Source organism: Sebastes umbrosus, chromosome 15 (assembly GCF_015220745.1).
Source record: "Sebastes umbrosus isolate fSebUmb1 chromosome 15, fSebUmb1.pri, whole genome shotgun sequence".
NCBI lineage: Eukaryota > Metazoa > Chordata > Actinopteri > Perciformes > Sebastidae > Sebastes > Sebastes umbrosus.
The window spans coordinates 8,659,014-8,673,595 of record NC_051283.1 but is presented as its reverse complement, the minus strand read 5'-3'; the positions used below and the strand labels follow the sequence as shown (position 1 = coordinate 8,673,595).

The following is a 14,582-nucleotide window of genomic DNA, read 5'->3' as shown; positions in this document are numbered from 1 at the left end:
CTGACTACTCCTCTCTGTGATATCATTAAGTCCAGTCCAGTAATTTCTCATTAAACACCGGTGGTTGCCAAATGTTTTGGCTCATAACTTCTTAATATGAATCCATATATCACTACAGCCTCAGTCAATCATTTCAACGGCCTAAAGATGTAAAAGTATTTCACAAGAAAAATAATAATTTTCTTTAGTCATCTTGTGACCACTCAGATTTATCTCGCTACCTCTTCAGGGGTCCTGACTCCCAGGTTGGGAACCACTGGCCTCTTCAATGCTTTTGTAAATAATTAAAATCCTAGATGTTGACCCTTGACCCCTATGAAGTCAGAAAGGCTAGTAGCTACGGCTGCGACTCATGATATTTTCATTGCTGATTGATCTGCCAACTCTTTTCTTAATTAGTCCAGCATTTGTCTACAAAAATGTGGTGATAAATGCCCATCGTGATTTCTTAAACACCAGGCTGACATGTCTGTTTTCTTTATTTCGATAGTCAATTTACATATTAAACTGAGAAAAAGCAGCAAATGTTAACATTGAAGAAACTGGAACCAGAGAACTTTGTGTGTTTTTGATTCATCATATAGGATATAATTATGATTTTGTTGTAAACATATATTTTCCATCACTTCATCACTTGTTTGATCACCACTCTGTGGTAGATCCAAGTTATTATAAGTTATTATTATTATTATCATTATTAGACTATCATAATTGACACCTTCAGAAAGAACATTTTAATGATTTTAAGTACTATACTATTAATCAATTAAATAGCTTAATTACTTTGGAAAAGGGTAGTTAAAATGGGTGTAATTTGAACAGCTTAAATATGAAATAAGAAGATTAAACTTAATAACTGGCTTGTTTGACAAAACTTTTCCCAGACTGATCTATTCCTCTTGATGGCTTGCATACATTCCGGAAGTTGCTGCGGGTGCCAATGTAGCGGGAATAAGAGAAAGCGGTCTCGACTGTACCTTTCAAAGTAAAACGTACATTGACCTTCCATGCTAAATATACAACACATCAGTTTTTATTTTTTTTACTAAAGTTCCCCCAGATATTAAAATAATACTAAATAAATATTAGAATCGTTTATGACGGCGCGTATCTCCACTTAGCCCGTATTTCTTACCAAAACTACACCTGTTGAATTTTATTTTGAAGCTTAAAACCCCAACACTTCCGGTGGTGTTGCGTGTATTCGTGTCGCTTGACGCAGATGTGAGTGGAACAGATGAAGTTCATCTTCCACAGCTGGTGATGGCGGATGTTGTTGAGAAAGACACCATGAAGAATTACCGCATAGCGTCTGAGAAGATCAACCCGGAGACGCATCGCTATCCGTACTGCGTGGTGTGGACGCCCATCCCCGTGTTATCGTGAGTTATCGCCGTCCACCGAGCCAGTCAGGCGGGACGAGAGACGGAGTGACACCTTCGGTAGCTTAGCTTAGCTAGCAGGAGTACAATACAACAACAACACACTTCCTGTTGCTGGTTCCCTTTAATGTGTTATACATGTGATTCATGTGTTGTAAATGTGTTGTTACTGTGAGTCAGACTCACTAATATGAATTATGAATGTCTCAATGTTAGGAGTATTATTGAAAATGGAAGCTTATTTAAATGCATATAGATAATTAAACATCATTAGAAAGCCAATTAACCAATTAAACCAACCAATTAACACCATGTAAACTATAATAACACAAAAATGATTTTACATTCTGAAAATTTGAAGCATACTGTGCTTAAAGTCATTTATTTGGCGTCAGAAGTTAGTTATAATGCCAAAATACAATATCTCAGTGGCATATTTTCATGTTTTAAAACAGTTTTTTAACTTGCCAAGTATCAAAATTATGATTTTAATGATATTCCTAGAGCAGTGGTTCTCCAAAAGTGTGTGAATGTGTTTTTTTTGGTGTGTTGGTGGAGGTAGAATACAATACAATACACATCCTGTTGCTGCTTTCCTTTGATTAATGTGTTGTGATTGTGATTAATGTGTTGTAATTGTGTGGCCTAGCTGTTGGTTAGAGTCAGAGTCACTAATATGAATTATGAATGTTTAAATGTTAGGAGTATTATTGAAAATGGAAGCTTATTTCAATGCATTTAGATAATTAAACATTAATTAGAAAGCCAATTAACACCATGACAACACAAAAATGATTTTACATACTGGAAATTTGAAACATATTGTGCATAAAGTCATTTATTTGGCGTCAGAAGTTAGTTATAATGCCCAAATACAATATCTCAGTGGCATATTTTCATGTTTTAAAACAGTTTTTTAACTTGCTAAGTATCGGAATTATTATTTTAATGATATTCCTATAGAGCAGTGGTTCTCCAAAAGTGTGTGAATGTTTATGTTTGGTGTTGGTGGAGGTAGAGAATATATTACCACAACTTTTGCAATTATTGCTTCCTTTATTATTATTATTTATTGTCTTCCATTGATAAGTGCAGGCAGTTGTGTAACTCAGTACTAATTCAATAACAACAAAAACATTTTTCTCATGTCCCATATAGGGTTGTAAGAGTATGAGATTTTCATGGTACAATAACTTGAGGCCTACCACGACTACAATAAGTTTGTATTTAACACTTAAAGGGACTGTTAATCAGAAATTGGTTGTAACAGCGACACCTGTGGCCGTTAAGTCAATGAAAGTTAGTGTCCTGTTGCTCGCGCTCGCCCGTGTGCACGCGCTACCTGAATGTGAGTGAGCATCCATCATAACAGTGAGGCGACACACGTCAGCTAAAACCACAATATCACTCTATATTTCACCTGCTTGGCAGTAATGTTAGCTGACCAGATGAAGGTCTCTCCATGAATCACTGCTGATCCTGGTGTTGGCTTTTCCTGCCTCAGCCTCCCGACCGTAGGAGGGAGACACCGGCACCCGGTCGGAGACGATAACGTTTCTCTCTGCGGAGCCCCGTCCCTTCACAAGACGTGGGAAATGGGAAACCTCTGTTGGTCTGGAGGAGCTGCAGCAGTTATTTCTGCACAAACGTCCACTGTTCATTCACTAGATATTCTCAGAGCTACTAACTTTTCTGCAGTGTGTAGTATGTGCGCATGCACGTGAGGTGGAGCGAGCTGAGTGAAGGCAGGCAGGCAGAGGAGCAGAGACTCCGGCCCTGGAGACCAAAGCTACGGTCTCCCCCACGTCCTCCGACCGCAGTCAACACTGTTTAACAGACGGGCTTCACTAGATAGAACTTTGCGGTTTTGGTGCTTCCGTGTAGTTTGTGTTGGAGTCTGAGTCTGAACAGCGTAGCCACACGCGAGCGCGCATGGGACACCGACCCGGATTGATTTATACGTGTAAGAAGTTACAAACAGTCCCTTTTTAAAGGTATAGTTCGGGTGTTTTGAAATGGGGTTGTATGAGGTACTTATCCATAGTCAGTGTATTACCTACAGTAGATGACGGTCGGCACGCCCCCAGTTTGGAGAAGCAGACAGGAGTTACCGCACAGAAGCAAAGCGATGTACTGCTTTGCTTCAGACAGCCCTTTCTGACAGGGAACTGAAGCTGTTGTGTCCATCTATGCTCCCTTCAAAACCACCAGACTCCATTGAAAGAAACTTGTAATTTTACCTCACAGAACACGGGGGGTTGCTGGTCTACCGCCGCCTTGATCAGTTAGTTTGTTTGTGTTATTGTGTGACTAACTCAAACTAACGTCACTAAAGTCACACAATAACACAAACTAACTAACCGATCGAGGCAGCGATAGATCAGTAACTCTCGTGTTCTGCGAGGTCAAATTACTGTTTTTTTTCGATGGAGTCTGGTGGCTTTGGTGAGAGCATATTTTTACTGCTTCAGTTCCCCGTCAGAAACATAGACTGTATAGCTGTCTCACACAAGGTAAGCCGTCGAAAATATTCTAAATATAGTGTACACTTACGTTTTGCTGCCGGCCCCGTCCACAGCTGTACATTGCTTTGCTTCTGTGTGGTAACTCCTGTCTGTTTCGCATCTGCTGTAGGTAATACACTGACTGTGGATAAGTACCTCATACAACTCCACTTCAAAACACCCAAACTATATACCTTTAAACATCTCACACTGGCCTTGACTGTCCTTGTGTGGACCCATGTCCACTAATATTTAATTGTGTGTTCATCTTTCTGGGGATTGTCACAGAAATGCTATTTTTTTGTTGTAATATTAAATTTGCATGTTTTGTTTTGTTCTTTGTTCAGATGGCTGTTTCCATTCATTGGCCACATGGGAATCTGCACTTCCACGGGTATCATCCGGGACTTTGCCGGACCTTACTTTGTCTCAGTGAGTAATGACTGCGGTGCTGTAGAACATTATGGCCTGTGTGTGTTAAATGTGAAATACAGTGGCTCTACCCAAACGCATTGAAAAGATTTCAAGGGGCTGCGTTGGTGGTGGTTTGTTGCTTCAGGTACCAGAGCAGCCTGGCTGCACAAAAAGGAATGGGAATGACACAATAATGCACGAGGCAAAAACGTGTAATAAGAACACCGTTCTTGCTTTAAGCGTGTTATTTTCACGCCATCTAGTCTGTACTGACTGCAATGTAAACACATCCGTGTGAATATGCTACACTCAGAGGTAGTGACGTAGAATAAAAAGTGAGAGAGACTGCTTATGGTGGGCCGGTCTGACAATCACAGGACTTTCACCCAGGAGACCGGTGTTCAAGACCGGTGTTTTGTTTTGTAAGTTAAGTTACGTCACACGTTTTCCGTAGTGATGTTTACGTTGTTTCCGTACGTATTTTGTTGCGTAAACCTAAGTGAGAGGTTTTGTTGCCCCCTGCTGGTAGGCTACTGCACCTACATATACGCTTGTAGTATTCACACCTTGGCGAGGCAAAACATGACACTGACACGCTATCCTCTGGTGGACAGGTGGGTCTATTACACACTTTGAAATATGATCCATGAAGTTCAGTTTGAGTAACAGATCCATCCGTACAAAAGCAGACACTAAAACACTGCACAGCGGTGTAAGAGGAAGGATTTTACAACTCTGGAGTGTCATCATCTACCAGGAAGGTGCACTTGCATGTCTTTGATTGGCCAACATAACGCCTTGTCGGATGATGTCGTGCTTGCACTGTTTCGCCAAAGTCCTCGGCATACTTGGCACCTCTTGGCTGTATCAAAGCAGTGATCCCATTCACATGAATGAGGGGGCTTTGTGTTTACCCACGCAGTGCTGTTGTCTGTCTGACCGCGGCCTAACGGATTCTAGGACCCATTGTTGGTGAATACAAACAGGATGTGAGGCACATTTTCTGAATTAGTTATGCTAAACCATCTAAATTACATATTCGCCCAGGGAGCCCAAAAGCATCAGTGCACATGTGATTTGTTCATCACTTCATTAGAAATGTTTGCCTGTAGTGTTGGTGTATTACAACATAAAGGACAGGCGAATTAAAGAAACATGAGTACACAAAGTGATCACTTAATCTGTTTTGAAATAATAAATAGCAATTCAAATGTTCTTGTTTTTTTTGCAGGAAGACAACATGGCTTTTGGGAAACCGACAAAGTAAGTAAATGAAAATATTTGGGATTGTTGTGATCACGCTGTTACATATTGCTACAGAGAAATACCTGTTTTGTCCTGACGCTCGTCCTCTGTTTGGTTGTAGGTACTGGGTGCTTGACGTTAGCAAAGTCTACGCTAGTGGCTCCAATGCCTGGGACACGGCGGTACACGATGCTTCAGAGGAGTACAAGCACAGGATGGTAAATAAGTGTTCTTGTGGTCTTTTCATTAACTGTATAAAAGTGAAAACACCAGGAATGATTTGTACTCTTTGTTTTTTCTCCGAAGCACAACCTGTGCTGTGACAACTGTCACTCACATGTCGCCATGGCTCTGAATCTGATGCGCTATGAAAACAGCACCTCGTGGAACATGGTCAAACTCTGCCTGCTTGCTCTGATCCATGGAAAACACGTCAGGTAAGAACGGGGCAACATGTCCAGGCTTTGGGAATAGTGTTTGCTGCTGGGGTTAGACTGATATATATACAGCGTTCCATGCAGCGGTAATATTACGATTTGATGACCAGCTTGGATGCATCTTAGCGTACGCATACTTATCACAATGTCATCCACCGTGGTCAATAACAGCAGAATCTCACCGTCTCAAACCAAACATGAAGTAGTACGTAATCAAATCATGTAAATGAGCCATTTCCTCAATTTATCTGTTCTCCGTGCACCGTTTCCTCATTCCTATAACAGGATGAATAAGTATAGGCCTAACGTTGTATGTCGTAATAACGTGAAAATATCTTGTTATAACTTGAAAAACATCTTCCTGTTGTAACGTGATATTGATCTGGTGGTGTGGAATCCTCTCTGTTCAACTCAGTGGAGTTGCAGGAATTATAAATTAATCCATTAATAAAAATAGTTGTTTGGGAACTTAATATTTAGGACAGTGGTTCACAACTTTTTTCCCTTTTTTTATCATTGAGTAAACTGACGACCCCTGACTAAGTGACACATTTAAGGGATATTTCATATTATATTCAATGTATAACAATAACGGTACAGAACAACTGATAAACTGTACAATTAACCCCAAATAGTGAACGTAATAACTGCAGGAAGTTTGTGTAGAAAGAGTGATTTTGATGATTAATTCCTGTGCATATTGCATCAGAGATGAGTTTTCCTCTTATTTTTAGGAACTTTTAATACATTAGCCACAGATGTCGCTAATACACTGTTTTTTTGGTTTTTTTTTTTTAACAATCATACATACTTAATGGGTTTCTTTTTTTGACAAATTAAGTGTTTTCTTTTCGCTGACACTTGGCCATTGTTCTATTAGCTCTTTGGTTGTTTTAACTGCGTACTTTTCTAATGCAGGACGAGGTTGTTAATCAAAGAGGAAAGACTATGAATATAACTTGTGTTCACCGTGCCCTTATCCTGTTTATATCCTGAATAATAATCCAAACTTTTATTCATCATAATGAATGAAATGCTGAGATTTAGGCCAACTGTATATATTTTAAAAACTTACACCCCTTAAATCAAGAAGGCCATGTGACCCCCCCTGGAAGCTCTAGAGATCCCTAGTGGGGGCCGGGACCTCCAGGTTGGGAACCAGTGGTTTTGGAGACAGTGTTGCCTCCACATTAAGTTTCACTCTGTTACATTAAAAATAGTTACCGTACTGTATGATGAGCACAAATACAAATTTCACTCTCGCTGTGTTCACTCACTGTACTGTTTCAGTCTGAACTTTGTGTCAACGAGTGCTAAGAAATATTTTGTTCATGTTTCTACATTTAGAAATCTTTTGGATCAATATGTATTTTGTGTTTATTTAGTAACATTTTATGATTTATTTTGTATTATTTATGACACAATTTCAAAACTTTTGTCAATTATTATAGTTTCTTGACTGACATAACATTTCAGTTTAGGTTGTACAGATTTTAGGGATATGAAGTATTTGAAGATACTCCAAGAATTGATATCACAATAAGCAAAAATATCAATGTAGGCACTGTCGGACCATTTCTATTGCAGAGTTCAAAGGGTTAAAATGAAATGATGACTGATTGCTATGAAGCTAAAGGTTGTTTGAGGGTGTTCACATCCATAGTAGGTAAACATTGTAGGAATAGTCTCCCAATTTTTTGGACAATACAGCAGGAGATCTTCTCGACAGACCGTATCACACAGTCACCTGATCGTAGTCCAACTGAACAGGTGTTCCACCTGCTGAAGCTCCTGAACCGAGCAGGATGAGGAGATGGCTGCTGTACAGGCCTGGCAGAGCATCACGTCTCTGTGTTATAGACCTTCAGACATGGAACACTGTAAAATGAATGCTAAGAGTCGGCACTTCAAACTTGTAGTCTATGGTAGTCAGTTAGCTAAAATGTTTGGTCAGCAAGCTTAAACTGCTTTTAAATTTAATTTAGTTGCAAAACAACAGTTTGCATGATATGTTACGAAAAGTTATTCCTCAGTTTTTGTGCGTTTTCCGACAGCAACACGTGACAATTTCCACTCGTTATACAGTGTATACACGTTTTTCAAAATAAACTTGGTTAGGTTTAGGCAACAAATGTACTTTTTTAGGTTAAGGGTTAAAATAACTACTCATGTAGGCTACTGTCTTTGAGAGAGAGAGAGAGAGAGAGCACATTTTTCCGTTTATTGCCCGGTTAAGCCATAGGTTAAGCACTCAACCCCGCTCCACAGGTGCATCAGTGTTTTGCCTGATGCTCTTTGCCAAAGGGCGTTTTTGAAGCGGCCGCTCCTGTAGTGAGTCGTCTGTGTCATCAGCCCCTTACAGTGCATTGCCTTTTTGTAGGTATAGCTACAAACGATGTATGAGAACCAGCTACATGTTCCGCTTGTCAGACGGGGTAAATGGGGTTTTTACAAGAAAAATCGACATCAGTAATATTGTCCATACTGAAACAGATGTCATACAGCAAGTGCAGGGTTATTGATGATTTGTGTTCAGCAGGACATTATCAGGACTATGAGTGGGGGGAAAAAATCCTACAACCATTAGATTAGTTTCTTCTCCTCACCTTCATGTATCTGTCTCTCTCTGCTCCTCTCTGTGGGTGTTTCTCTGCCCTGATCCAGCTGTGCGGGCTTTCTGAAGACCTGGCTGCCTTTCCTGATGCTGGTGGGCATCATCCTTACAGTGGTCGTGGCCATGAACCTGCGGTGACCTGGGAGGCGGGGTCAAAGACACAGCGGGAACCCCCGCAGGTCGGATGTGGGGTTGACCTTTTTAGCCAACGAGGGGGGGTCGTCGCACGGTGTCGGGCGGAAGTAATCGACGAGATAAAGACTACTTACCTCCAACAGAAGAATGACCAACACATGCTTGGTGTGTGGGAAGCCTGGTGTTACTCCAGTGGTGAAGCTGGAACGTCCTAGTGATGGAAAGTCATTTATATTCAGTCACTTATTGAGAGAGAAGACACCACGACTACCAGAACAACACAAACACACTTAATGGATTATGATTATTGAAAGCCTAACAGCAGGTTTAAGCCATCGCCACCTGCACAGTGTCGACGTTGTTGTCGTCGCATTGATAGTTGAACAGAGGAACATGTACGTTGTTGGGAACACATTCATGCCTTGCTTTTCAGATTTCTGATGATTTTACTTTGTAATGGATTGGGAGTGTAATCCCATGATTCAGTGCTTCCAGGATGCCATTTTTATATACCGGGGAGCACAAACATGTTAAATCAATTAGATGCCTTTCTAGGGAATTTATTGCATTTCATGCCTGATCTAATGTAGCTCTACTGCAACTTACAGCTCAATACGCCAGAGCGGTTTGTAATTTTTGTGCATTTTCTTACTTAACTCATATCAAAAAAAAGGCTGCATCTTCTAAAAAGAAATATTTTCTCAGAGATATGTTGTACATGCATTTACATGTATCCACCTCATGGTACTACTTTTAATAGGATGTTTTCATACCTTTTAACTACAAATCATCAATGCAACGATTGTAGCAACCTCAATGAATGTGGCTGGAAAAATACCTACAACAGAATAGTTACGATTTTTTGGTTTTCTATACTTGTGCCAAATCAGTCAACCCGTTCTCACTCCCAACTCGTCAAATACCGCGGAAAAAACTAACCCTAACTAAGTGATTGTGTGGCTACGGAAGTTTATTTTGAAAGGGCACTATGTATGTTACATACATAGCGTATATTGACACAGCATCCCTGACCCGTCTAAAAGTAATGCAAGAGGGGTACCCCGTGCGTCGGTCTCCGATTCCGACGGGCACTGACCAAACGGCGGTATTTGACGAGTTGTGAGTGAGAATGTGTTGAATTAGCCCTGCCTCCTAAAAAATGATGTTCCCATACAACTAAACTGCATTCCTCAGTTACGTTTTAGGAGGAAGCGTATTTTGTCGCGGATTGCGTTTTGTCTTTGACGTATTGCAAATACGTTTGTAATAGAAGCCGCAGCACGTGACGTAGTATATAACGAGCAACCATCATTGAAAGTTCCGTGGTATAATCAAGACTCCAGGAAGTCCACTGGGCTTTGAAGCAAGTTTTTATAGTGGCCAAACGGTGGAATTACAACTCCGTCACGTGATGTCATTGGGTCCAAAAATTCTTTTTCCCATAGACTTACATTGGGAAAGAGACGTCTGTAACTCAGCAGATAGTTTTTTTTTAGGTAAATCAACTTCCCAGTACGAACACTTGAATAGACCTTATTCAAATCATTAGGTCTTAAAAGTTGTTAAATGCACAAATAGCCTAATCCTTCCTCCGTTCATTTGAATGAGACCCAGACCAAAGGAAGCGGCGTTAAAAGAAACGCTACTGCAACTGCTCTATGGGCTTATTGGATGCAAGAAATAAAGTACCCGGATGATCCGGGTACTTTATCTCTCAGCAGTCGAGCTATTTTGTCTTCATGCGCCACTGAGCAACTCTCATAGGAATGAACGGGAGCCAGCCTCCAACACTGTATCTAGTTCTCTTTATACATCCATGGCCTCGACCACCAGTGGTTGATTTCAACATAGATAACAAATAGGGTTAGTGACCCTGTTGTCTCTGCTAGCAGCCGTTGTGCAGTTAAATTCTGCATTCTGTAATGCTACTACTGCCTACATGCACTTTGTATCAATTCCCGTGTCCAGCGCTGCTTTCTGTTTACACCCAGTGTATGTGAATGGTGGACTGTGATATGCGTTTTCAGGCGTGGTAGTATGGACGGAGATTAATTCAGAAACAGCCCGAAAACGCTCCTATAGGCAGAGATTGTTTCTGTTTTTAAAACGAAAACGTATTAGTGTGGATGTAGCCTAAATAGTGTTATTGTGTTCTTTTGTTTCGTTTCAATGTACATGCACATTAACCACATCTTAAACTGTTTAAAACTGCGACCGTAATCCGGGAGAAAATACGTTTCCCTCAAAACGTAATTGAGAATGCAGTTTATTTGTATGGGGAATGCAATTTTGTAGGAGACAGGTTTGGCCAAATGTAGGAGAATGGGAGACCAACTCAAACTGTGTCCTTGAATGTCTGACTTATTCTTTTAGCGGAGCAGCTCGTTGGTGACTCCAAAGTTATTGAATGAAAAGCCTTTTGGTGTCCGAGTCATGAAACCTGATCTGATTTCATTTTTTTTTTCAAGCTGAGAGATATTTTTTTTTTACATTACAAATTTTGACTTCACGGGAAGAAGCAGGAGTCAGTGCCTAAAAAAATGACCTCTCTTTATGTATTATATTCTAATTTTTGTAGTTATTTTTGACGCGTTTAAAAAAAAAAAAAAAAAAAAAAAAAAGAAAAGAAAAAATTCCACATGATGGTTGGCAGTCGAAATCCGTTGCCATGGCTGTCATGAGTAGATTCAAATCCCCTCATTGTTTGCAATCAAACAGAAAAAAAAGTGTTGAGCCCCCTCTTTGTCCGCGGTGCTGCCAGAAGCAGCAGGTAGCCAGGATCCTCAGGTTTTCACACCCACCAACCCCTGCTGAATATCCCCAGTCCCCCCAGCGCCGGACCAGCGTCGCTCCTGCTGTTTTCCACCTCTGCAGATCAGATTCGAAGGTCACTGTGAAATGTCAGCGCTGTTTCACCAAGCTTTGATGTATAGCGGCCAACATCCTGCAGTAATCCAAAGTCATTTAAGTGTGATCTTATAGATTAGATTTTATTTTAAGGGTTTAACGTCAGGGCTAACACAGTGCCAGTTTTCTACACTTTCCTCTCCTCATTGGGCTTTTATTGAAAGCTGATATTCCGTGGCCTCTTGTGTGCATTTCACCCATGTTGCCTGTAAATATTTGATCACACATTACACAGTAGTACACCAGGTGCTTTTTATATATTTCGCAAACTTGATCGCTCGTCCTACAGACTTATCCTCTGAATAATTTACGGTGTAATTTTTGTTCCTTTTACTCCACTTCTGCGTATCATCTCTGCTTGGCAAGATTTATGCCTGAGTGAGTGAGTGAGTGAGTGTGTGTGTGTGTGTTTGATCACGTGTGTGCGTTAGGCATGCACACGGCGGTCGGCGAGAGCATGTGATCGCATGCCAGCATGTGTGTGTTGCATGCATGCAAGTCGAGTGTTTGAAAGAAAGAAGGTCGTGTTTGTCTTTTTGTGGCTTCTTGATTACTAATCAGCTGCATGCTTTCATTGCAGCCGACTGCCTGGTGATTGATTTCTATATTTATTACTCAACATCTTTTCTCTTGATCTCGTTCAAGTTTTTATGTGATTTGCCGGCAAGAATAAATAATATATTAGACTGTAACAGGCCTGCTTAAGTTAATGTTGATTTGATGCACTGTACTGTTCGTGTATAGCTGCAGATGCTGTAGATTAGAGTCATTTTCTCAACGCATTAAAACGAGGACTTGGAAATGGAAAATGAACGGTGGATACTCGATATAGAAACATTGTTTTGGGTTCCCTACTAGCTGCTGGCCGATAGCCGGTTGTTTGGGAACAGAGACGTTAATACATCCACCACGGTACAGGCTTACAGCATACAGCCCATGGGTGTATTATAAGATGATAAAAGTGATGAATTACAGCCAATATATCCATTATTACAGCCGCATACATTTAGCAGTAAGCTGGCAGAATACATATAATACAGAATACTGCGTTGCAGTCCCGTGGGTCTTTAGCATGTTTATTATACCGAGGAAAATAACTCTGGATTTGGTAATTAGTTCAATTTTCTAACGATTTAAATGAGGGCTATTTAAGTGTTTGTACTGGGAAGTTGATTTACGTCGAAAAAAAATGATCCTCTGATTTACAGACGTCTCTTTATACATTCCTGGCTATGGACTCATTGGCGTTTTCAGTCCATAAGGCGGCAGCGCTACCGCAGCGCCATTGTCAAAAATGCACCAGAGTTTTGCGTCTTTGCTTCTATACTCTTTGTTTATACCCGACACCATTCAGCTGTGAGTGTGACTACAAACGGACTTCATTCCGTCATGGAGTGGGAGTGGGGTGGTTTGAGAAAAAGGTCCTGTATCTAGTGTTTGGGCACACGGGACTTCTGTTTTTTCCTAAAAATATAATGGAGTCTATTGCAAAAAAGTCCCAAACACTAGATATAGTATGATTTAGTAAAACTCACTTCTCAGCCAGTTTGACCAATTTTGTAAATGTCTTCACATGTTGTGCTTATAGAGCCCAGAGAACACTTCCACCAAAGGGAATGAAACATTTCAGTTGCATGCACAGAATGGTTTAAAAAAAGAAATCAGGAAATACGCTCATTATGTCTAAACTGCAGGGACATTTTACGTCTCTGTCCAAACTGGAAAATACCTATAGAAACAAACAGAAACGTGAAAACCCTTTTTTTGGTTCTGTGTAATTGCGCTAAACGTCGGAAAATGGGAGACCAACTGTCCTTGAATATGTAACTTGTTTTCTTTAGTGAAACGGCTCATTCATTACATTTTGAGCTATGAATGAATGAATGAATGAATGAATGGCCCTTTGAGATCAGCTCACACAACATTGTCATTATCACTGCTTCTGACATATAAACATATATATGTATATATATATATATATATGTATATTTTAGGAGGAGAACTTGTGAAGATAAATCCAGTCCTTTATTGGAGTGCGTGTGCAAGAATGCAATATTGAGAGGAGATGCTTTGAATGGTTTTAGATGTTTCCTGCTGCTCGTTGTATCCAAGAGGCAGCAGGTCCAGGAATGTGGAGACCACAGAGGTCCAGTCCGCTGACAAAAGACAGTCGGGATGCTATTATTAGTGCCACTATCCATATATACTTATACCAGTCTGCAATTTCAAAACCCTCTTTTGTTCCTCTAATCCCCAAAATATCTTTTATGCTGCAGATCATATAGCCCACGGGGAATTTGAAGACTGTGTGAACTCTGAATGTGTTTATCACTTACAGCTATAATACCAATAAAGATGTCTATTATTGTAGACATTTGTGGGAGTTTTTCTTTTTTGTGTGTGTTTCATCGTGGATTTCGACACCAGGAGGGATGATAGGATTTTCTAATCCCCTCCTCCTCCTGGATTTTCTATAAATACTCTCAGTGGTGGAGAGTAACTAAGTGCAATTTTTAAGGTACTTTACTTGAGTATTTCAATTTGATGCTACTTTCTCCTTCTACTCCTCTACATCTCAGAGGGAAATATTGTACTTTACAGATTAAGATTTTACAAAGAAAACCTGTGAGTTCAGTTTATAAAATGTGTTATTGTGCTATAGATTAAATTATCCAACAGTGCATAAAGTAGTTAAAATGTGCTCAACCTCCAGCAGCTATCACATTAAAATGCTGCTTATGTGTTAAAGCATCAGTAAATAATAATTAAGGCTGTCAATCGACTAAAATATTGAATCATGATTAATCGCACATTTTTTATCTGTTCAAAATGTACCTTAAAGGGAGATTTGTAAAGTATTTAATACTCTTATCAACATGGGAGTGGGCAAATATGCTTGCTTATGCAAATGTATGTATATATTTATTAATGGAAATCAATTAAC

General features: G+C 40.1%; 1 protein-coding gene across 2 annotated transcripts; it reads left to right on the top strand.

The window, feature by feature from the left end:
• The first annotated feature begins 1,217 nt into the window (after positions 1-1,217).
• Positions 1,218-14,008, top strand: tmem222b (transmembrane protein 222b). 2 transcript variants are annotated; one of them, XM_037795156.1, is made up of 6 exons: positions 1,218-1,382; positions 4,234-4,318; positions 5,532-5,563; positions 5,667-5,763; positions 5,852-5,982; positions 13,915-14,008. In XM_037795156.1, exons 1-6 carry the CDS (start codon positions 1,264-1,266, stop codon positions 13,937-13,939), a joined length of 489 nt encoding a protein of 162 aa, XP_037651084.1. In that variant the 5' UTR covers positions 1,218-1,263; the 3' UTR covers positions 13,940-14,008. The 2 variants fall into 2 exon arrangements, with proteins under 2 accessions (XP_037651084.1, XP_037651083.1); XM_037795155.1 differs by lacking the exon at positions 13,915-14,008 and adding an exon at positions 8,647-9,530.
• Positions 14,009-14,582: the final 574 nt, after the last annotated feature.

Coding starts and splice junctions, on each gene's coding strand:
- tmem222b (XM_037795155.1), top strand. CDS start 1,264: ATGGCGGATGTTGTTGAGAAAGACACCATGAAGAATTACCGCATAGCG. Junction 5,764..5,851: donor AGGAGTACAAGCACAGGATG/GTAAATAAGTGT, acceptor TTTTCTCCGAAG/CACAACCTGTGCTGTGACAA. Junction 5,983..8,646: donor ATCCATGGAAAACACGTCAG/GTAAGAACGGGG, acceptor GCCCTGATCCAG/CTGTGCGGGCTTTCTGAAGA.